Here is a 24,127-nt window from a genome sequence, read left to right as displayed (position 1 = left end):
AAGGTGAGCCACTCTTACCGACTTCAAACCTGCCTGAAATACCCACCCACCATGGCACGGGGAGAGGTAAAACACTCAGCCAGCGTAATGACATGGGGCTCGACCAACACCACCATAGCATGTTTGATTTCCCCTGGGCTGTACACACAACTCCCCCCCACAAAGCACGGCACACGTAATTCCCTACTTTGGACAGTACACGTGACACCCCCCCCCCCCCCCTCTCACAGCACACGTGACCAACCCTACACAGCACACGTGACCAACCCTACACAGCACACGTGACCAACCCCACCACCCCATACAGCACACGTGACTGTCCCCCACCACCCCCCAAAAGCACACGTGACTCTCCTGATCTCACGCGACTGCATCCCGCACAGCACACGCGACCCCGACTCATAGAAACATAGAAAATAGGTGCAGGAGTAGGCCATTCAGCCCTTCGAGCCTGCACCGCCATTCAATATGATCATGGCTGATCATCCAATTCAGTATCCCATCCCTGCCTTCTCTCCATACCCCCTGATCCCTTTAGCCACAAGGGCCACATCTAACTCCCTCTTAAATATAGCCAATGAACTGGCCTCAACTACCTTCTGTGGCAGAGAATTCCACAGATTCACCACTCTCTGTGTAAAAAATGATTTTCTCATCTCGGTCCTAAAAGACTTCCCTCTTATCCTTAAACTGTGACCCCTAGTTCTGGACTCCCCCAACATCGGGAATAATCTTCCTGCATCTCGCCTGTCCAACCCCTTAAGAATTTTGGAAGTTTCTACAAGATCCCCCCTCAATCTTCTAAATTCTAGCGTGTACTCGCCTCCCCCCCCCCCCACCCCAGCACAACACATGCAACCTGCCCCAGAGGTGGCATTGGTCACATAGATAACGTCTTCTTCTTGCGTATGGCGTGCACAGCCTAAAGTTGTAGGACAACTTGTTCAATTTGATCTTATTTGATTGTGCACGCCGGGTTGATTGCATTCGTCGAAACAGGGCAGACCAAGTGAAGGTTGCAATCTCCCACCCCACATAGATAATGTGACTTGCACAGTCTGAAAATGAAACAAACCACAGCCTAATCATTAGGAAATATACCACGCAAAGTAACCCACCTGTTGAACAACAGGACCTTCTTGAAAGAGGCCTCCGACAGTGATGTCTATCTGAAACAATCCGAGGATCTTCATGAACAGGCCCTGGGGGATGTTAATATTCATCACTGCCTCTCGAGCAACTTTCACAATTAAGCTGTTCGTCGATTCTTCGACGGAAATCTGGAACAGAAAACATTTTCTTGCTTTAGAAACTGCAAAGTGAAACCCGGCCGACACAGACCCTTTAACAAGGGGGTGGTTTGTGTGTGTGGTGCAGGCGCAAGTATAAATTGTTCCCCATAACCATTGGCAATAATTGGACATAATCAATAACCGAGCAGCTCTAACAAAGAAAATTATATTTCAAAAATGCCCTCATAACCCAGGTCATCTAAAAAACTCCTTATTGAGGTACAGCGCCAGAGACCCGGGTTCAATCCTGCCTATGGGTCCTTATCCTTGGTCCACTCAACCAGGATGACCGGTGCTGACAATGGCTGCCACGCTGTACTGCTCCTTGCTGTTTTGTCTGTCTTTGTTCATTTGTGTGATCTGTGTAAAATCCCACAAAGATCACTTTCATGAGAGAGGTACTCATTAACATCAGATATTCCGTACCTCCAAACACTGTTCCGCATTTCTCTCACTCGCTGGATTATTTGGACATACTTGTCGGCGAGGCTGTGGCTGTGTTCAACGTCTTGCGACGGAGGAGGACCCGGGGGAAGCGCTCTGGAGCACTCGCCTGACTCCGGCGACGGGGATTACGCACACCGCTCCTGAGTAATCCTGGCAAATCTAAGTTCTCTCCACAACAAAGTGGACGAACTGCAACTCCTGTGCCAAACAAACACGGACTTCTCTCGAGCCGCTGCCCTGTGCCTCGCCGAGACCTGGCTGTGTGAGTCGACCCCGGACAACGCGCTGCAACTGGCTGGCTTTCAACCACACAGAGCGGACCGCAAAGCGGAGGCAGCGGGGAAATCAAGACACGGGGTAATATGCTTCTATACTAACCAGGGCTTGTGCAGCGACATCACGGTACTGTCTAACTTCTGTTTGCCTAATCTGGACTCTTTTTTAAAATTGTAAACCCTTTTATTCTCCGAGGGAATTTACCTTTTATTCTCGCTGGAGATTACATTCCCCTCCCCAAGCCTGCGTACGTGAGGCGCAAACGCAACTCGCTGACCAGATAATGAGAGTAGAGAGTGACCTCCCGGACTCCATGGTCATTGTTTTGGGAGATTTTAACAAGGCTAATCTCAGCTGAGAGCTTCCAAAATACAGACATCATGTTACCCACCCCACCAGAGGGGAGAGAACACTGGATCATTGTTATACTACAATCAAGAACGCATATCGCTCTGTTCCCCATGCGGTTCTAAGACTCTCTGATCATTGCTCAGTTCACCTTTTTCCGACCTGCAGGCAGAAACTAAAATCTACTAAGCCTGTGGTCAGAACAATGAAAAAGTGGACAAGCGATGGTGTTGAAAACCTACAGTCCTGCTTTGACTGCGCTGATTGGAATGTGTCCAGGGAAGCAACCACAAGCCTCGATGCATATACAGACACTGTGACATCATATGTCAGCCTTTGCGAGGACAGTTGCATTCCCACTAGGACCCGGGTCAGGTTCAACAACGACAAGCCCTGGTTTACAGCAGAACTCAGACAGCTCCACTAGCCTAAAGAGGAGGCCTACAGGAGCGGGGCCTACAGACCTCTACAGGCAGGCCAAGTACAAGCTGAGAGGAGGAATCAGAGCTGCCAAGGAAAGGTACTCTGAGAAGTTGAGGAGCAAGTTCTCAGCTAACGACTCATCTTCAGTGTGGAAGGGCTTGTAAGAAATCACCAACTACAAGAGGAAAACCACCTGACCAATTCGTCAGCTGACCAATGACCTGAACGAGTTCTACAGCAGGTGCAGCAGCATCTATGGAGCGAAGGAAATAGGTGATGTTTCGGGCCGAAACCCTTCTTCACGAAGGAAATAGGTAACTTTCTCCAGCATTTTTGTGTACCTTCGATTTTCCAACATCTGCAGTTCCTTCTTGAACACGAGTTCTACAGCAGGTTCGATAGACAGAAACATAGCCCCGTAACTCCACTCTCCCCTCCGCCCCACCCTCTTCTCCCCAATCACCACTTCACACCTACTTACAGCCTGACTCCAGTCTGCAATGACTGGGCCCTCATCCACTACCCTCCCCCTCCTTGCCGCCCAACATCAGTCTGGCCATTTCTCCATCACTAACAATAAATATTGAGGAATTCGAAAAGCTATTCAGGAGACAGAAAAGCCATAAATCTATAGGACTGGACAATGTTTTCCCCTCTAGCCTCAGGCTCTGTCCCAAACAACTGACACCAGTCTACACAGACATTTCGAATCAGTCCCTGCAAGCCTGCACTGTCCCTGCCTGCTTCAAAGTCTCCACTAGTGTTCCTGTACCCAAAAAGCCAAAGATTGCTGGTCTTAATGACGACAGGCCTGTCGTACTGACCTCTGTAATCATGAAGACCCTTTGAAAGACGTGCTGACCTACCTGAAAAATATCACACACCCTCTGCTGGACCCACTGCAGTTTGCATACTGGGCCAAAATATCAGTCAATCTGGGCCTGCACTTCATCCTCCAGCACTTAGACTGCCAGGGGTCCTACAGTATGCAAGTATGTTGTTTGTGGATTTTAGCTCTGCATTCAACACCATTGTGCCCACACTCTCCCAGTTGACTGTGCCTGAACCCCTCTGTCAGTGGATCACCAACTTCCTGACAGACAGGAAGCAGCATGTGAGGGTGAGGCTGGGAAAGCACATCTTCGACCCGCTGACCCTCAGCATAGGAACACCGCAAGGCTGCGTACTCTCCCCTCTCCTTTACTCTACACCAACGACTGCACCTCCCCAGACTCCTCTGTCAAGCGGACGAAACAACCCTGGTTGGACTGACCCAGGATGGGGAGGAATCTGCTTACAGACAGGAAGTGACACAGCTGGCGTCCTGTTACCATCGCAACCAGCTGGTGCTCAATGCTCTAAAGAAAGTGGAATTGATTGTAGACTTTAGGAGGGCTCCCCCTCCCCTCCCCCTACTCACTATCAACTACACCACAGTCACATCTGTGGAGTCATTTAAGTTCCTTGGAACCATCATCTCCAGGGACCTTAAAAGGGAGGCCACCATCGACTCCAGTCAAAAAGGACCAACAGAGGATGTACTTCCTGCGGCAGCTGAGAAAACACACTCTGCCACAGGCAATGATGGTCCAGTTTATCACAGAGTCTGTCCTCACCTTCTCCATCATGGTCTGGTTTGGCTCAGCCACCAAGCACGACATCTGGAGGCTGCAGCAAATCGTCCAATCAGCCGAGAAGGTTGTTGGCTGCAACCTTCCCTCCATCGACGAACTGTACATTGCAAGGGCCAGGAAGCGAGCGGGTAATATCATCTCTGATCCCTCTCACCCCGGCCACAAACTCTTTGAATCACTTCCCTCTGGAAGGCGACTCCGGACTGTCAAAGCTGCCACAGCCAGACATAAAAACAGCTTTTTTTCCACGAGTAGTAGCTCTACTCAACAGCCAGAAATCTGTAGCCTCCTTTTGCTCTGGTAATCTATTTCATTCTTCACGTTTAAATTATAATGTTTTATTTTTAATTGTCTACAGTATATCGTGTTGTTACTTGCGAGCACCTTGGCAAAATACTTGCATGAAGAAGGGTTTCGGCCCGAAACGTCGCCTATTTCCTTCGCTCCATAGATGCTGCTGCACCCGCTGAGTTCCTCCAGCAATTTTGTGTACCTTGCATGTATACATACTTGGCTAATAAAATGTATTCAATTCAATTGTCTGTACCGAGTTTGTATATTCTTCCCGTGACCTGCAAGGGTTTTCTCCAAGATCTCCCACACTCCAAAGACGTACAGGCTTGTAGGGTAATTGGCTTGGTGTAATTGTAAATTGTCTCTGGTATGTGTAGGATAGTGTTAGTGCGCGGGATCACTGGTCGGTGCGGACGTGGTGGGCCAAAGGGCCTGTTTCCGTGCTGTATCTCAAGAGTAACTCAACAGGTCAGGCAGCACATCTGGAGAAGGTGGATAGGTGACCAGACTCTTCTTCATACTGGTACACAAAAATGCTGGAGAAACTCAGCGGGTGCAGCAGCATCTGTTAGATGCTGCTGCACCCGCTGAGTTTCTCCAGCATTTTTGTGTACCTTCGATTTTCCAGTATCTGCAGTTCCTTCTTAAACAACCTACAAATCTGTATGCCTTTGTATAGAAGTCAAGACGGTGGATGTCATGCTGGCAGTTGGAAATTAAAAAATCCAGAGAGGGTAGAAGGCTGACATGGAGGGGAGATTTAGTTTTCATTTTTTAGTTTTAGAGATACAGCGCGGAAACAGGCCCTTCGGCCCATCGAGTCCATGCCAACCAGCAATCCCCGCACACCAACACTATCCGACACACATGGGATAATTTACAATTATACCAAGCCAATTAACCCACAAACCTGCACGCCTTTCGCATGTGGGAGGAGACCGCAGATCCCAGAGAAAACAGGTCATGGGGATGATGTACAAACTCCGTACGGACAGCACCCGTAGTCAGGATGGAACCCGGGTCTCTGGTGCTGTAGGGCAGCAACTCTACCGCTGGACCGCCGTGACATCTATTCTCTGCTCCTTGGATTTGAGCCCGCAACCTCCTGAGTCGTGGGGGAGAGTGCCAACCATCGAACGACAGCCCAGATCTGCTGCCTGAGTGCCAGGGTATCTGAGAGCCCGCAGCCTGTGAAAGGGGAAGTGGTGAGAAGGTTGGAGCTTACCGTGTGCCATCGCCCGTCGTTCAGAAACGGGCCTCCGGTCGTAACTCCTGTGGCTTCGTTGGCACTGTGATACTGGACCAGCAGCTTCCCATTGTGTAGGGCCAGCATCACCCATGTGTTATTGTGCTGATGTCCTGCCTGGAAAATTGTGCCCTCTGTGTCGAACGTGCGGAAGTCAAATTCTACTGAGAACCTGTGCATTAACAAACACTAGTCACAAGTCTTGCGCAGGGGTAACTAGGACATCATCTCCAATGGGATGCAGGGTTAAGGGCCTGTCCCACCAGCATGCGACCTGCATGCAGCGAGCGCGACCAAACCGGAAGCGGGGGCCGCGCGGAGGTCGAGTGAGTAACGTGAAGTTCGAGCGAAGTCCGCGGGAAGTTCGCGCGTGACGTACGGCGTCAAGACGCTGCGTACGGCGTCGAGGTGGCTGCGGGCCGGCAGGCCGTCGCCGCGCGGAATTTTTGAACACAGTCAGTTTTTCGGAGCCCCGCACGATGTCAGGACCAGCTCCGCACAACCCCATACGGCTCCGGCGATCGAAGTGGGACCGGTCCCGCGAGGCCGTATGGCTCAAGCGACCTCGTTAGGTCGCACTTGCCGCATGGAGACGCACGCTCGTGGGACACGCCCTTTAGTCACATGCCCTTTCAGTTCCAATCAACCTGTCCCTGCCATTGGCCTCTCTTGGCATTCCCCACCCTCTCATCCAATTGGAAGACACACTCCATTGCCCAATTGGATGATGCCTGGCTGTTAAGATGCCCCTCTGTTCCTTTTCCTAATAATCTTCATTTAGATAACACCTTTAGTTTAGTTTAGAGATACAGCAATGAAACAGGCCCTTCGGGTCCACACCGGCCTGCGGTCCCTGCATATTAGCACTATCCTACACACAAACTAGGGACAATGTTTACAAATTAACCTACATACCTGTACGCCTTTGGAGTGTGGGAGGAAACCAAAGATCTCGGAGAAAACCCACGCAGGTCATGGGGACAACGCACAAGCTCCGTACAGACAAGCACCCGTGGTTGGGATCGAACCTGGGTCTCTGGCACTGCAAGCACTGTAAGGCAGTAACTCTACCGCTTGGCCACTGTGCCGCCCTAACATGGTGACTAGTCCCGAAGTAGCCATAGATTGGTCAGAAAATGATCCCCTGCAACTTAAGAAGACCACGAATCTTGGCTGAGGTGGGGTTTAGGAGACAAAAGAGGCAGAGGTTAGGGAGGGAATTCCAGATTTCAATGTTTCAATGTCTGGGCCCAGGCAGCCAAAGACACCACACTTCCAAAGACGTTCAGTTTTGTAGGGTAATTGGCTTAGTAAAATTGTAAATTGTCCATAGTGTGAGTAGGATAGTGTAAGTGTGCAGGGATCACTTATCGGCACGAACTCGGTGAACAAAGAAGGGAAGAAGATTGAACTTTTTTTGCCTTCCATCACAGTGAGGAATGTAGGGGAGTCACTGTGGTGGATGTTCACTTAAAACATTATTTGGGTGTCTTGTTGGTCTTTATTGGCATGACTGTATGGCAATCTGAATTTCATTGTACCTTAATTGGTACGTGACAATAAACCGACCTTGAAACCTGGAAATGGCCTGATTCCATGCTGTATTTCTAAACTAAAACTAACCTAAACCTGTGAAGAGAATGGGGGATAAACTAGAGATTGGAAGTACAATAATCTCTGCGGCTAGATTAGACGACCGTGACAGGGAATAGAGAGGCCACAAAGAAATTTGAAAACAATGAAACATTTCAAAATCTGGATACTGCCTGACTGGGACCTAGAATTGGTCAATGGGGCCAGGATGGGACAGTGTGAGTCAGGACACAAGCTATGGATGAACTTCAGGTTTGTTGCGAAGATAGACACAAAAAGTTCAGCAGGTCAGGCCGCATCTCTGGAGAAAAGGAATAGGCAACGTTTCGGGTCGAGACCCTTCTTCACACTGAGAGTCAGGGGAAAGGGACAGATATTGATGGTGATGTTGAGCACAAAGCGGGGGCAATGAGAGAGGATGTTTCAGGACTCTCGTCGGAGAACTTCTTCAAAGTAAGCACACCTGGCTTGAGGAGATTTCACACTGGATCAGACAAAATGTATAGGAAGTAACTGCAAATCCTGGTTTAAACCAAAGATATAACAACAATAACTTTTGTTGGGTGAACATAGCAGGAGGCATGGAAATGGAATTAGGGGTTGGATAAGCCAGAATCCTACTGTAGCTGTGTTCATTTGTATGTTACAGATCCTTCCTGAGCAGATGAATGAATTGGAACAAACAAAGTGTTAAAAGCTCCTGCCAAATGCCCTGGACACCAGCCCAATGGAAATGGGCCCAGCACTGAAATGTTGTATAACAGCAGATCAGAAGGACTGCCAGGCACTTTGATTGGATCTCATTAGTGCAAAACTGGAGTTGGGCCAGGAGTCTGTATTTCCATTCCTCGTGCCAGCAGGCCTCACTCAGGGGATGGGGGGGGGGGGGGGTGGGGGGGGGGGGGGGGTGGGGGGGGAGAAATCAAAATAAACTATTGGGTAACCATGTCCAAAGGCTCATTCAACACGATTCTGCCTCCAAGAATTGAGCAACTTGTTGACATTTTTGTGCTTTGTGAAAAATTCAAGTTCAATTCTTACGCAACCCCAGCTGATGGAACTGCAACAAAGGACACGATCTTAACTGAAGACAGTTTCAGGATGACAAGCGTACTCCCTTAAGAGGATCACGGCTTTAGTTTTAGTTTAGAGATGCAGCATGAGTCTATTAACTTCTGATCTCGGGGGAAGAGGGAAAGGGGGAAAGAAGGGGAGAGGTCCAGATTCCCACTGTCCTGTGTGCAGATGAAGAGCTTCCTTGAGGGCCTGTCCCACTTAGGAGACCGAAACAGCAACCTCTGGTGAACTTGCCCACTACCCAAAAAAAAAAAATCAAGGTCGAGGTGACCTGCAACCTCCTACCACCTCCCACGCATATATTGAAAACCTTCCTCGACTGAAGAAAACCGGCTTCGACTAGACCTGCGACAAAAAAATTATCGATTTTTAAAACGGCAACCTATTTTTAGTCGAGGCCGGTTTTAATCATGATGAAAAAAATAGCAGCAATCTAGATGAAGCCTCGACCACGCGGAAACCACTGTCAACCATTAGTGAGAGTGACCAAAACCTCCTGTGACCTCATGGAAACATTGGGTGGCGGGCAAGGTCACCAGAGGTTTAGGTCTCCTAAGTGGGACAGGCCCTTGATATCACCCTCAGGTGTCAGATGGTGTGTCGTCCTTGCCCTCGCGCCTCACCCCACCAATGGAATCTTTAAGTGACTAAAGTCTCACCTTGTCTGGTGCTTCCTCTTGAAGTTAAATTGCAACACAGGAGTCCCTTTGAAAAACCTCCCCAGATACAGAGACCCTTCATTCTTCACAGTGTTCAGTGATGATATACACTGCAAAATATTCTGAAAATGAAGACAAAATGACAGCTTGCTTGAACCAGAAATATTACAAAGTTTACAATGCAACGTGCACAGCAGCATGAAGGTGTAGTTATTGAATAACCTATGGGCACAGACTATTGATCTAGAGATCTGCGTTCAATAGTACCTCAAGAGCCGCTGTTTCCATTCACATGTGGCTCAAACAAAAGTAGATTTTCACCAAAGGCTGGGAAGGCGGTCAGTGTGGGGGGGTGGGGGGGCTAGAATGGTCTGAAATGGGCTGAACGACCTTGTGAGGTACCACCACAACTACAATGTTTTGAACCAACCACATGCTGATGGCTGCAGCTTTTAAATTCATGAGAGTAAATAAATTGGGAACAAAAAGTTAGTCGATCACAATAAGTGTAAATGACTGGATGACTGCATGAACCCATTATTGAGTTATGAGGCTAACATAGAGCTACACAGCACCAAAACTGGTCCTTTAGCCCAAATCATCTCTGCCAACCAAGGTGCCCATCTAGTCCCAGTTGGATAGGATAGGTCTTTTGCCCCTGAAACGTAGGAGGCCAAGAGATGACCCTATAAAGGTTTTATTTTTAATCACAAAAGGCATAGATAAGGTGAATAGTGACGGCCTTTTCTACTGGGGAGGGGAGTCTAAAACTAGAGGACATGGTTAAAAGGTAAGAGGGGAAATATTTGATAGGGTCCCAAGGGGCAAATTCATTTTTACACAGGGGACGGGGAGTATATGGAAGTGATAGAGGCAGTTACAATTATGTGATATAAAAGACTCTTAAACCCCTGTCCCATGGTACGAGTTCATTCCAAGAGCTCTCCCAAGTTTGCCCTAATTCGAACTCAGAGATTTACGGTAATGGCCACTAATCGGTACTTGGGGCTCTCGTGGTCATTTTTCAACATGTTGAAAAATCTTCACAAGTCTTCCCGAGTACCTGCCGTTCACGTTACGAGCCGGTAAGAGACGTCCCGAGCTCCAACGTACCCGCTACATAGAAACATAGAAACTAGGTGCAGGAGTAGGCCATTCGGCCCTTCGAGCCTGCACCGCCATTCAATATGATCATGACTGATCATCCAACTCAGTATCCTGTACCTGCCTTCTCTCCATACCCCCTGATCCCTTTAGCCACAAGGGCCACATCTAACTCCCTCTTAAATATAGCCAATGAACTGGCCTCAACTACCTTCTGTGGCAGAGAATTCCAGAGATTCACCATTCTCTGTGTGAAAAATGTTTTCCTCATCTCGGTCCTAAAAGATTTCCCCTTTATCCTTAAACTGTGACCCCTTGTTCTGGACTTCCCCAACATCGTGAACAATCTTCCTGCATCTAGCCTGTCCAACCCCTTAAGAATTTTGTAAGTTTCTATAAGATCCCCCCTCAATCTTCTAAATTCTAGCGAGTACAAGCCGTTCATTCTCCGTGCTTACCACGAGTTTGATTTTTTTTAAACTCGGGAGAGCTCTTGGAATGAACTCGTATCGTGGGACAGGGCTATTAGGGGTGACTGAGTAGTAGAGCTGGTGCCTTACAATGCCAGAGACCAGTGTTCGATCCTGGCTATGGGTGTAGTCTGTGCGGAGTTTGTACGTTCACCCCGTGACTGCGTGGATTTTCCCCGGGTTCTCCGGTTTCCTCCTGCACTCCATAGATGAACAGGTTTGTAGTTTAATTGGCTTGGTAAATTGTCCCTTGTGTGTGTGTGTGTGTGTAGGATAGTGTTGGTGTGCGGGGATTGCTGGGCTGCGTGGACTCGATGGGCAAAAGGGCCTATTTCTGCACTGTATCTTTAAACTAAACTAAACACTTGGACAGGAACATACATGGGAAATATTTGAAGGATATGGGTGTAGGGCAGCTCAGTGGCACTTTGGGCAGCACAGTGGGACAGCTGATTGGGCTGCTGCCTCTCAGCACCAGAGACCCAGGTTTGATCTTGACCTCGGGTGCTATCTGTGTGAGTTTTCACGTTCTCCCAGTGCCCGTGCGAGTTTCCTCCGGGTGCTCCAGTTTCTTTCCGCATCGCAAAGTTGTGCGGATTTGTAAATTGCCTCTGGTGTGTGGGGAGTGGATGAGAAACTGTGATAACATAGAACTAGTATGAATGGGCGATCGATGGCTAGCATAGACTCTCTGGGCCGAAGTGCCTGTTTCCATGCAATATCTTTAAACTAAACTGAATTAAACCACCTGCCATTTCAGAAAATATTGCAGAGTGTGCATATTGCCAGAGTCAGGTCAGGTTGGGTTGTGTTCTAAATGACACAAACCAGCCACTAACGTTTGACATAATTTAACATTACCGAATAGTGAAAGGCTTGGATAGTGTGGATGTGGAGAGGATGTTTCCACTAGTGGGAGAGTCTAGGTCAGGAGGTCATAGCCTCCAAAGGGTGGTGAAACTGGAATTATTTGCAATACAAGGCTGTGGAGGCCAATGGATAATTTTAAGGCAGAGATAAATAGACTCTTGATTAGTATGAGTGTCAGAGGTTATAGGGAGAAGGCAGGAGAATGGGGTTAGGAGGGAGAGATAGATCAGCCATGATTGAATGGAAGATCAGATTTGATGGGCCAAATGGCCTAATTCTGCTCCTATCACATATGGCCTTATAACATCTGCTCTCTTTCTACAAAGCCATCTCATCAACCATCTCACATTCAAGCCTGACACCGCACAGCAGATCCCCTTCCATCCTTGGCCTCACTGATATATGAATGCCTAAGCAGCAACCTGATGTTGGAGCTGCACTTATCCTTAGTACAGAAGAGTGCTCCATCACACTCTGACTGGAATGCATTGTGGTGTCAGGAGGACAGTGAAATGTCACGGAATCCACAACTCCGGAGCTAGGGCAAGTTTCTGGTTAATGGGGGGCCCCCAGGATATTGGGGTCATGGTAATGCCACTGAATGAAGAGGCAGATGTGTCACAGTACCACAACCGGTAGAGTCGCTGCCTAACTGCACCAGAGACCGTGTTCAATCCTGACCATGGGTGCTATCTGTGTGGAGTTTGCACGCTCTTCTTGTGACCACGTGGGTTTCATCCCACATTCCAAAGACTTGCATGTATGTAGGTTAATTGGCCTCTGTAACATTGCCCCTAGTGTGTAGGTGGCGGATGAGAAAGTGGCATAACATAGAACTAGTGTGAATGGGTGATCGATGGTCAGCGTGGACTCGGTGGGCCGAAGGGCCTGTTTCCATGCTGTATCTCTAAACTAAACTAAACTATAATTCATCTCTCCTTAGAGAAGGCTATTGCTTGGCACTTCTGTAGCACAAACTCTACTTCCTAACCCACACCCAATTATTGTCTCGGTCTTGTGTGCAAGCTTGGGCTACTTGGTTATTGCAAACTATTAAATATACTTTATAGACTGTTGCCTGAATAATTGATTGCAGATCATGGACCCATGGCAATTCACCTCTAACAACAATTGCGACAGGGGACAAAGTCTAAGCACGCAGTTACCACTTATGCATCTTACCATGCAGTTCCGTGCATCTGCAGCCAGCTTTAAATCACTCTTTCCGTCACAGTAACAGGAGTACTGGCCAGGTGTATTGACGCAGCCTCCTGCACAGGTATCGCTTTCACATTCATCCACATCTGAGGGTGAGGAACAAAAGTTTCACATTATGGTAGAAAGTTAGCAGAGTTAAATGAAATTACACCACAACTAGTTTGGGGCCTTTTAAATTTAAGACAGGCATAAATGCCAGTACCTTCCCACCAACGTAGGACATTGTGAAGCACTGTACAATGGGGGTACTTTGGTCACTGTGATGGTCAAATCTGCACAGCAAGATCCCAAGACATAATCAGGTAACAATCTGTTCCATTGATACTGGATGGGAAAGATATAGGGCAGGATACCGAGAACTTTTACACCTACTTGGGTCATGATTAACACAGCTTCATACAGCACAAAAACAGACCCTTCAGCCCAAGTTATCCATACTGACAAAAGATGACCCATATCCCTCTAAACCTTTCCTCTCTGTGTACCCGTCCTTTTAAATTGTGTTATATTATAGAAACATAGAAACATAGAAATTAGGTGCAGGAGTAGGCCATTCGGCCCTTCGAGCCTGCACCGCCATTCAATATGATCATGGCTGATCATCCAACTCAGTATCCCGTACCTGCGTTCTCTCCATACCCTCTGATCCCCTTAGCCACAAGGGCCACATCTAACTCCCTCTTAAATATAGCCAATGAACTGGCCTCGACTACCCTCTGTGGCAGGGAGTTCCAGAGATTCACCACTCTCTGTGTGAAAAAAGTTCTTCTCATCTCGGTTTTAAAGGATTTCCCCCTTATCCTTAAGCTGTGACCCCTTGTCCTGGACTTCCCCAACATCGGGAGCAATCTTCCTGCATCTAGCCTGTCCAACCCCTTAAGAATTTTGTAAATTATCTACCCCTTTCTTCCCCCTCCACCCCTCTACTCTCTCCACCCCTCTCTCCCCCCTCCACCCAGGGTGGATCTACCCGAGCCGAGAGTAGATTACTCTAGCGCGGGGCCCCTTTAGGCGCGAGGCCCAATTGGGAGCAATCGGCCCAATTGGCTTAAGGCCGGCCTTGATGAGGAAAGTAATGAAGCAGCTCTGGAAATTGTTCATCTATTATAGACACACAATGCTGGAGTAACTCAACGGGTCAAACAGCATCTCCGAAGAAAAGGAACAGATGACGTTTCGGGTCGAGACCTTTCTTCAGGGGAGAGGGAAATTAGAGATAGGACAAATGAATGAAAGATAATATGCAAAAGAACAAAACAAAGGCAGCAACGATCATGAAGGAACGATGGAGCCCACAATGATTCCTTCCTGAGCAAGACCCACTCAACTCCCTGAGACTGCATTAACCGGCCTCCAGCCATAGCCATTTTGTTACTCCCCTGCTCAGCTGAAACCCTGGAACTAGGAGTGATTGTTTAGCTTGCCAGGCAAAAAAGTGGTGGGTAAATTCAACTCTATTGCCGCTAGCCACATCAAACCATTGTACACGCATCTACATAACCCTAAAATAGACACAAAAAGCTGGAGTAACTCAGTGGGACAGGCAGCATCACTGGAGAGAAGGAATGGGTGCGTTTCAGGTCTAGACCCTTCTGCAGACTGGATCAGGATAAGGGAAGCGAGAGATATAGACGGTGACGTGGAGAGATAAAGCACAATGTCTGCATCCTGGTGGCATGAACATTGAATTCTCACAATTCTGTTAGCCCTTGCCGTCTCCTCCCCTTCCTACCTCTCCCTCAGCCCTCGGGCTCCTCCTCCTCCTTTTTCCTTTCTTCTCCCCGCCTCCCCCCACCCCCCATCAGTCTGAAGAAGGGTTTCGGCCCGAAACGTTGCCTATTTCCTTCGCTCCATAGATGCTGCTGCACCCGCTGAGTTTCTCCAGCATTTTTGCGTACCCACAATGAATGAAAGATGTGCAAAAAAATTACAATGATAAAGGAAGGCCATTGTAAGCGGTTTGTGGGGTGAAAATGGGAAGCTAGAGCGACTTGGGTGGGGGAGGGATAGAGAGGGACGGAATGCCGGGGCTACCTGAAGTGAGAGAAATCAATATTCATACCAAAGATCTTAGAGCAGAGCTCTGCTCTAAGATCTTTGATTCATACCACTGGGCTGTAAGCTGCCCAAGCGAAAGATGAGATGCTGTTCCACCAATTTGCATTTAGCCTCACTCTTGACAATGGAGGAGACTGAGGACAGAAAGGTCTGTGTAGGAATGGGAAGGAGAATTAAAGTGTCCAGCAACCGGGAGATCAGGTTGGTTCAGGCGGGCTGAGCGAAGGTGTTCCACGGAACGATCGCCCAGTTGGTCTCGCCGATGGATGAGAGACCACATCTTGAACAACGGATACAGTAGATGAGGTGCAAGTGAACCTCTGCCTAACCTGAAAGGACTGCCGGGGTCCCTGGACAGAGTCGAGGGAGGAGGTATAGCGGCAGGTGTTGCATCTTCTGCGGTTGCAGGGGAAGGTACCTGGGGAGGGGGTGGTGTGGGTGGGAAGGCATGATTTAACCAGGGAGTTGCGGAGGGAACGGTCTCTGCGGAAGGCGGAAAGGGGTGGAGATGGGAAAATGTGGCTAGTGGTGGGATCCCGCAGGAGATGGCGGAAATTTCAGAGGATTATGTGTTGTATGGGGCGGCTGATGGGGTGTAAGGTAAGGACTTGGTGGACTCTTTCTCTGTTTTGACTAAGGGGAAGCGGAGCAAGGGCGGAGCTCTGAGGAGACACGAGTGAGGGCTTCATCTATGATGGGAGAGGGGAACACCCATTCCCTAAAGAATGAGGACATTGTGGATGTTCTAGCATCGGACACCTCATCTTGGGTGCTGATGCGGTGAAGGTGGAGGAATTGGGAGTAGGGGGATAGAGTCTTTGCAGGAAGCAAGGTGGGAAGAAGTGTAGTCGAGATAGTTGTGGGAGTCAGCGGGTTTGTAATAAACACCAGTCAATAGTCTATTTCCAGTGATGAGATCAAGAAAGGGGCGGGAGGTGTCAGAGATGGTCCAAGTAAATTTGAGTACAGGATGAAAATTGGTGTTGAAGTTGATGAAGTCCATGAGTTCTGCGTGGGTGCAGGAGGTAGCACCGATGCAGTCATCAATCTAACGGTGACAGAGTTCGGGGATAGGGCCAGTGCACGCCTGGAACAGGGATGGTTCATTGTACCCTACAATAAGGCAGGCATAGCTGGGGCCCATACGGGTGCCCATAGCTATGCCTTGGACTTGGAGGAAGTGGGAGGAGTCAAAGGAGAAGTTGTTAACCCTCCCTTTTATATTCCCTACATACCCATTAATTCCCCCCCCAGATTCTAACTCTCACCCACACTGGGGACAACTTACAAAGGTCAATTAACCCACTGACCCGCACATCTTTGGGATGTGGGTGGAAACATAGGCATCTGGGGGAAGCCCATGCAGACAGCAGCAGAGGTCAGGATTGACACTGAGTCACTGGAGCTGTGCCTCCCTTTTGAGATGGGAGCAAAAGCAGGCCATTTCATCCCTTAACCTACTCTACTGATGTGTACGGCTCTTGAGAAGCGTTTTTAAATATCCGTTGGACATGTCCCTTTATATATCCTGTAGACATAAGTTCTTCTTTGAATGCTGCCACAGTCTGCATTCTCCCCAGTTGAAGACTTGTTCCTAATCAAAGATCTAGTTTGGTGTCGGGTCCCTCACTTGAGTGCCGTGTTTATAAAGACATTACCTTGGCAACTCTTTGATGAAGAATTGTATTTGTAGCCAGAGTCACAAACGCATTGGTGAGAGCCCGGCGTGTTTACACATTGTGCTAATCCACACAGCTCGCCGTCCAATTCACACTCATTGATGTCTGGAAACAAGAGGTATGGTCATTAGATTTTCAGATAATGAAGCGTGCAATCATCAAAACATATGATGATTCTATTCATGAGTCAAGAGATATTCAATAGTTCCCTGAGCTTTGAGGAAACAGCTTTGCTAAATTCCTGTGATAGACACAAAAAGCTGGAGTAACTCAGCGGGACAGGCAGCATCTCTGGGGAGAAGGAATGGGTAACGTTTCGGGTCGAGACCCTTCTTGCAGTTTAAGGCAGTTCGGGCAACAACTGACTATCTGAGTTAGGGGTGGGACTGTTATCCAACGATCGTGGGGGTGGGGAGGAGTGGAAGGACATTGCGAGAGGTGGGGAGAGACAGATTGAGGGGGAGGGGAGAGTGTGAGCGACAAACCCTGGGTGGGTGGATCGTCCATGGGGTGGGGGGTGGTCTTTGACTGACCGTGAAGGAGGGGAGGTCTTAAGTCAACCGTTGATCCTAGGTGGGGTGGGGGGGATGTGGGTACAAATGCCAGGTCGAGGGTCAACCTGGGAGGGCTCAACAGACTGCGGGCTCACCTCCTCGACTGCCGGGGGGGGGGGGGGGGGGGGGGTGGATTGCCAGTGGTGCCACATCTGGTGCAAAACAAGGAATCAGAGATTCCATCCTCACCTCCGGCCAGATGTTCCCATCCTCTCCCTGTTACCATCTATGCACCAGGTGCTAAAGTGTTGGGAATCCCCACATGTCCCAGTTCCAGCTCCCCTAGCCCCCTGGCACACCAGCTCCTGGTGCCCTGGCATCAACTCACCACGACACCCATGTTTGTCAGGATGCAGGTTGAAGCCCGTCCTGCACGAACACTGATAACTGCCCTCCACGTTGGAACAGATGTGCTGACAACCGCCATTGCCGGACGTACACTCGTCAACATCTGGGGAGGGAAGAGGAACAAGTTAGAACAGCTGTCACACCAACAGGCTTTCCATTCTCTGCCCTGTGGGGAGGGGGCCAGGGTGAATAGGGAGGGGTGGGGGTGAGAGGGAGAATAGAGTTGTGAATGAATGAATGAATGAATGAATGAATGAATGAATGAATGAATGAATGAATGAATGAATGAATGAGTGAATGAATGAGTGAATGAATGAAACTTTATTATCACATGTGACATCTCACAGTGAGATTCTTTGTTTTGCACACACAAGGCACGCACAGAGTTGCCACATATAGGCATCCAACAAGGTTACAAAATATTCCATTTAGTCCCCAAGGTCTCTCTTTGTTCTCGGCAGCCCCCACGCCGTGTCCCCCTTTGTTCTCGGTCGTTAGAGGGGAGAGGGGAGGCTGAGACAAGAGGAGGGGAGGTGGGAGAAGGAGAGTGGGGGTATGTGAGGAGGGGTGTGAGAGGATATTAAGAACAAGAGAGTAAGTGAGACACAGAGCACACAGCAGCACTCAGCAGATCGGGGAGCCCTGCATTTGGTTTTAGATTTGGGAGCTGGCAGCAGAGCAGGGTTGGAGATGGGGAAAGCAGGCAAGTGCATGGAGGGAGGGGTGGGAAAATGAGTAAGAGATGGTTTACTAGGCATACGTCTGGAATAGATGGGTTGCCATATGAAAAGGTTAGTCAGCCAGCTCTGTTGAGAGGGACTTGATTGAAACATGTGCGATCCCAAGATATCTCCTTGGGGTGAATATGGAGCGGGTGGGAGAATCTAGGGGAAACTGTTCAGTTGCAAAGAGTCCTCTATTTAAGACACAGATTAGGACCATTTATTTTCTTTTAGAATTCTCTGGAACACTCTTTATCATTGGTCAGTGGAAGCAGAGTCATTAAGGCAGAGGTAGATGGATACCTATCTACAGGTACAAATTGTTCCTCGCAAGATTCCAGTATCTGCCGTTGTGTCTATATAGTTACAGTTGATCAGCAAAGGGAGGGAGTGGAAAATGCACAATAACCATGGCCAAGTACCTCCCTCAGTTTCTCATTCATGTTCAGATGTATGAGGTGATGCTAATCCTCAACCTTCAGGACCTTCATGACTGATGACACTCTGCCCATCAAGCATATGATGTCCTGCCACCAGAACACTGCAGCTCTGTGTTGATCCATTCACATATATACCCCCCCCCCCCCCCAAACCTATTGTAAAGGGACATAATTTTTCCTTTGGCTTACTCCTTAAGAATGAGGAGTAAGCCATTTAGAACGGAGACGAGGAAACACAAAGAGTGGTGAGTCCGTGGAGTTCTCTGCCTCAGAGGGCAACGGAGGCAGGTTCTCTGGATGCATTCAAGAGACAGCTAGATAGGGCTCTTAAAAATAGCGGAGTCAGGGGATATGGAGAGAAGGCAGGAACGGGGTACTGATTGGGGATGATCAGCCATGATCACATTGAATGGTGGTGCTGGCTCAAAGGGCCGAATGGCCTACTCCTGCACCTATTGTCTATTGACATATACTGTACCTAGGCTGCACGTGACACCTCTCCAGCCCGGTTTGCACACGCACTTAAAAGCTCCCCGCTGATCCACACAGTCCTTGGCGCCAGCAGGGTGGCAGGGCATCGGGGAACACTGATTTGGAATATCTGCAAAGAAGAGAGAGCAGGTGAGCGTTACTGCTTCCATAATCCCCAGACTCGCCCAGTTGACTCTACCTACTCAGATAGACTGAAATCTTCCTAACATCTTTACCAAGCGTTTCCTACCTCACCACAATGCCCACTAAACTAGGTACTGAGTTGTGGTTCACAGCAAGAAGTCAAAGTCTCCAACAATGAAGGTACACCAGGGGAGGGAGCACCGAGGCACTGAGGTTACCCCTGTTGTAATGTCGAGGCTCGATAAGGCGCTGGTCAAATTTGGGCGCCATATCTGAGGAAAGATGTTCTGGCCCTGGAGAGAGTCCAGAGAAGGTTTACAAGAATTATTCCAGCAATGAGTGGGTTAGCATATGACGAGCGTTTGCAGCACTGGGCCTCTATTCGCTGGTGTTTAGAAGGTCGTGGGGGGACCTCATTGAAACTTACAGAATAATGAAAGGCATAGATAGAGTGGATGTGGAAAGAATGGTTCCACTGGTGGGAGAGTCAAGGACCAGAGGTCATAGCCTCAGAATTAAAGGGAGCTCTTTTAGAAAAAGGAGGTGAGAATGAACTTCTTTAGTCAGAGGGTAGTTAATCTGTGGAACTCATTGCCACAGAGGGTTGTGGAGGCCAAATCAGTGGATATGTTCAAGGTAGAGATAGACATATTCTTGATTAGAACAGATGTCAAGGGTTATGGGGAGAAGGCATGAAAATGGGATTAGGAGGCAGAGATCAGCCATGATTGAATGGCGGAGTAGAGTCGATGGGCTGAATGGCCTAATTCTACTCCTGTGACTTGTGAACTTGTGAAAAAGGATGGTGCAAAGAACGTGTTGTGCTGTGGGAGAGTCAGTGACGAAGGAGCGCCTCGCTGTGGGAGGGTCGCTGATGAGGGAGTGTCACACAATGGTAGGGGCGGTACTGAGGGAGTGCACAATTTCATTGAGGTAGTAAAACCAGAGCTGAAGAGTTAGGTGGTTGGCTCCAGTATCCTGTAATCCACTATTTATTCCTGAATCATATTAACAGAATTTTTTGTTGTTCATTGCTGCCTATGGGATCTTGCTGTGCAGTAACTAGAGGGTGGCACTGTGACACAGCAGTAGAGTTGCTGCTTACACTACAGCACCAGAGACCTGGGTTCAATCCTGATTACGGGTGCTGTGTGCACTTCAGTTTCCTCCCAAACTCCAAACACACACAAGTATGTGGGTTGATTGGCTTTGGTAAAAATAGTAAATTGTCCCTAGTGTGTAGGATAGTGCTAGTGTATTGAGGATCACAGTTTGGCATGGACTCAGTGGGACGAAGGCCCTGTTTCCGTGCTGTATCACTAAACTAAATGAGAGACCCCTTCCACCCCTGCAACGGACTGTTCCAACTGCTACGGTCAGGCAAACGCCTCCGTTGCCATGCGGTGAGAACGGAGAGGTTGAGAAGGAGTTTCTTCCCAGAGGCCATTCGGACTGTAAACGCCTATCTCACCAGGGACTAGCTCTACTGAACGTTTTTCCTTCCATTACTTATTATGCAAAAGAATATGTGTGTTATGATTGTGTTTATAGTTTGTTTGGTTGTTTGGTTGTTTGTCTTTTGCACAAAAGTCCGCGAGCATTGCCACTTTCATTTCACTGCACATCTCGTATGTCTATGTGACAAATAAACTTGACTTGACTTGACTACAATCATGCCTACCCTGGTTCACCCTGCACGGGTGTAAAATCCACTGGGCAAACACAAACTTCCTATTACCCCACACTGTCTGTAAGTCCAGGAGTAGTCCAGAAACTGATCAGAATGTGCAGGAAATTAATGTTCATCTTGCCATAACAATGACAAAGATTCACTCACTGTGAACACAAGTCACCAGGTCTGGGTTCTTCCTATTGTTTGGTCCATATCGTGAGAGGCAATCTGTAGATGAGCACAAGAGGCCGGAGTTACTGAGCAAGCACAGTTCTCTATATGGTCAGCAGTACAAATAGCCTCTTGCAACCATTTATTCCCCTCTTACCTACCAACCCAACATCCACAATAATTTACAAATGTATGATTCATGTCGCGACACACCGTCCAAGCAGAGAATCAAAAATATGTGGCATTTTGCAAATGCCTGGACCTTATTCTGGGAAGGGGAGGGAAGTAACCAAGGTTAAGGACAACAGTAGAATAGGGAATGAGGGATGAGGGAACAGGATATACAGTACATCGAAACTCACAGCCAGACAGTGACAGGAAGGACGAATGCTGCACATCACTCAACAGCAAGGGTAAGATCAGAAGGGTTCGGGATTAATGAGGGACTGTCACCCAAAGAGTCCGTTCACCTGGAAGTGGTGATAACAGTAGAGGTGAAGAGAGAGGGACCCTGTGGAGATAAGCAAGGGTAAATGGACAGGGCTGGCAAACTCTGAGAGTAAAGGGATGCTTAAAGTGAACCCTCCCATCTACAGTAGAAACCAGAACTAGTCACCACCGGATAGACTCGGTTTGTACCGACTAGAATTTAGAAGATTGAGGGGGGGGGGATCTTATAGAAACTTGCAAAATTCTTAAGGGGTTGGACAGGCTAGATGCAGGAAGAATGTTCCTGGTGTTGGGGTAGTCCAGAACAAGGGGTCACAGTTTAAGGATAAGGGGGAAATCTTTTAGGACCGAGATGAGAAAAACATTTTTCACACAGAGAGTGGTGAATCTCTGGAATTCTCTGCCACAGAAGGTAGTTGAGGCCAGTTCATTGGCTATATTTAAGAAGGAGTTAGATGTGGCCCTTGTGGCTAAAGGTATCAGGGGGTATGGAGAGAAGGCAGGTACAGGATACTGTTGGATGATCAGCCATGATTATGAATGGCGGTGCAGGCTCGATGGGCCGAATGGCCTACTCCTGCACCTATTTTTCTATGTTTCTATATATCTGACTGGGAACCCAGAGAGGGGGGGGGGGGTGGAGAACAGAGAACCTTCTGCCGTAGGGACAGTTTTGGGGATGAATAGATGGATGTGAGGATATTAGATAAACACATGAGGGGAGAGGAATAAGGTGGGGTAGACGGAGCAGGGTGGGGAGAGGCTGCTGGGGAAAACATACAACTCTCTGCCAGAGGGAGGGCTTGGGGGCTGAACAGACGGGTTTAAGAGGACATTGGATACACTAAATGGAGAGAGTAATAAATGGGGTAGATTGTGAGGGGTGGGAAAAGGATGCTATGGGACCAACACCAAATGGTCAGTCAATTTAACATCAACCTCTACAATGATTCCTCTGGTATGTTCCCTGCCAGCAGTATTTGGCTAGTCCTGGGAAAGTGGAATTATCCTCAGTTCCCCACTGTACCGATCCACAAGGATTCATATAGTGGCAGACCGCTTAGGTAGAGGTTAAGCTGCCTGTGCTGGAGAAAGTCTGGGCAAATCAGGATCAGTTCCCTGCCATAAAAAACATAACTTCCACTGACCGGAAAATGAAAGAATGTTTACAGTTAATCGGAGCTAAGACATGAAATTGCAAAACTACTGACAAATGTCCAAGAAAGCAGCACAACACGGGAATCTTCACTCAGTACAAAGGCACTACTCACCCCGGTACTTTGGGTAAAAGTAATTCTGCGGAGAGAAGGAAAGATCCAGTTCAGATGCAAGTGTCCGGCGATAATCACAATGTTCATGTTTCATGCAGAGTTCAGCCAATAGTGTGAATTACATGGCATTCCCTGGCTCCCGCTCACATCATGCACACACAAAAAGCCATGTGTGTTGCCGTAACACCTCAACAACCCAAAGGCTTGTCAAAAAAGCAAATACTTTGAAGGTTTAGTCACTGTCCTGCTCATGAAAAAGGGACAGAGGAGGTGTGTGCAGTGGGATGCCACACAAGCAGCTCGGTGGTATTGATCAGAAAAATGTGCTTTAATGATATTCCTCGATTAATAAAATTGGCCACAGCACACTGAGAAATCCCAGGAATTTGTTTTCCGAGCTTGTTGCCGACAATTTTAAAAACATTTTTTTTACGTTCACTCCAAAGGGTCAACGGAAACTTGGATTAATGCTTCATCCGAATGTCATTGCAGCACTCCCTCAGTTGCCTCTCCTATAGTACAGTGCTCCCTCAGTACCACCTCTTCCACAGTGTAGTGCTACCCTGGTCCCATGCTTGGCTTTTTCTGGTTGTATAGCTGGTACAAGTATGGAGAGGAAAGAGGAGAAGGAAGGTCTTCATTGGGAAGGAAGAAAGAGTGGAATAAGATGGAGTTATCAGTAATCACCTCAAGGTGTGCCTACTTTAAAGAGGTTCTCCTCTCTCAGACGGGAGTCCTGCAAGACTCTCTCTTACTGCTCCCCTCTGGCCTTTTCTTACCTCCAGTTCCCTCCTCTCTACTTTCAGTTTGAAGAAAGGGTTCCAACCCGAAATGTCAACCATCCTTTTGTGTCAATTTGGAGTAATGGGGGAAGAGGGCAAAGACAAGGGATTGGGGGAAATGGTAGCAGGGAGAGAGAAGGGGGGGGGGGGGGGGGGGGAAGGGTATTTGACTGGACATGGCAGTGAATGATGAAGGGGAGAGGGAAGTGATCGAGAGGGGGAGGAGGTAACGGATCAAGGGTGGAGGAAAGCTTCTGATACTGGCTGACACCTAAAGGTTTGATAACGTGGGCTGCAGCCAACAACTCTGGGATCCTGCCATTCCAGGCCAATGGCTCCATTGAACTCAGCAGTTGCTCCCACTGAGGCAGCACAGTTATCACCCAGACAGGGGCACAAGCACCTGTGATCCAA

General features: G+C 48.4%; 1 protein-coding gene across 1 annotated transcript in view; it reads right to left on the bottom strand.

Annotated features, from left to right (window-relative positions):
• The window catches only part of gas6 (growth arrest specific 6), a 72,323-nt gene that overhangs the window by 5,523 nt on the left and 42,673 nt on the right, over nt 1-24,127 (bottom strand). Inside the window, exons 14-22 of the mRNA XM_033023444.1 lie at nt 22,932-22,956; nt 21,205-21,267; nt 19,231-19,353; nt 17,571-17,693; nt 16,668-16,793; nt 12,916-13,037; nt 9,290-9,411; nt 5,940-6,132; nt 1,131-1,280 (exon numbers count right to left, since the gene is read on the bottom strand). Coding sequence (XP_032879335.1) covers nt 1,131-1,280; nt 5,940-6,132; nt 9,290-9,411; nt 12,916-13,037; nt 16,668-16,793; nt 17,571-17,693; nt 19,231-19,353; nt 21,205-21,267; nt 22,932-22,956 — 1,047 coding nt within the window. The remainder of the gene's footprint in view (nt 1-1,130; nt 1,281-5,939; nt 6,133-9,289; nt 9,412-12,915; nt 13,038-16,667; nt 16,794-17,570; nt 17,694-19,230; nt 19,354-21,204; nt 21,268-22,931; nt 22,957-24,127) is intronic.

Source organism: Amblyraja radiata, chromosome 6 (genome assembly GCF_010909765.2).
Source record: "Amblyraja radiata isolate CabotCenter1 chromosome 6, sAmbRad1.1.pri, whole genome shotgun sequence".
NCBI lineage: Eukaryota > Metazoa > Chordata > Chondrichthyes > Rajiformes > Rajidae > Amblyraja > Amblyraja radiata.
Note: the sequence above shows the minus strand (reverse complement) of the source record. Positions and strands in the feature narration are given on the sequence as shown.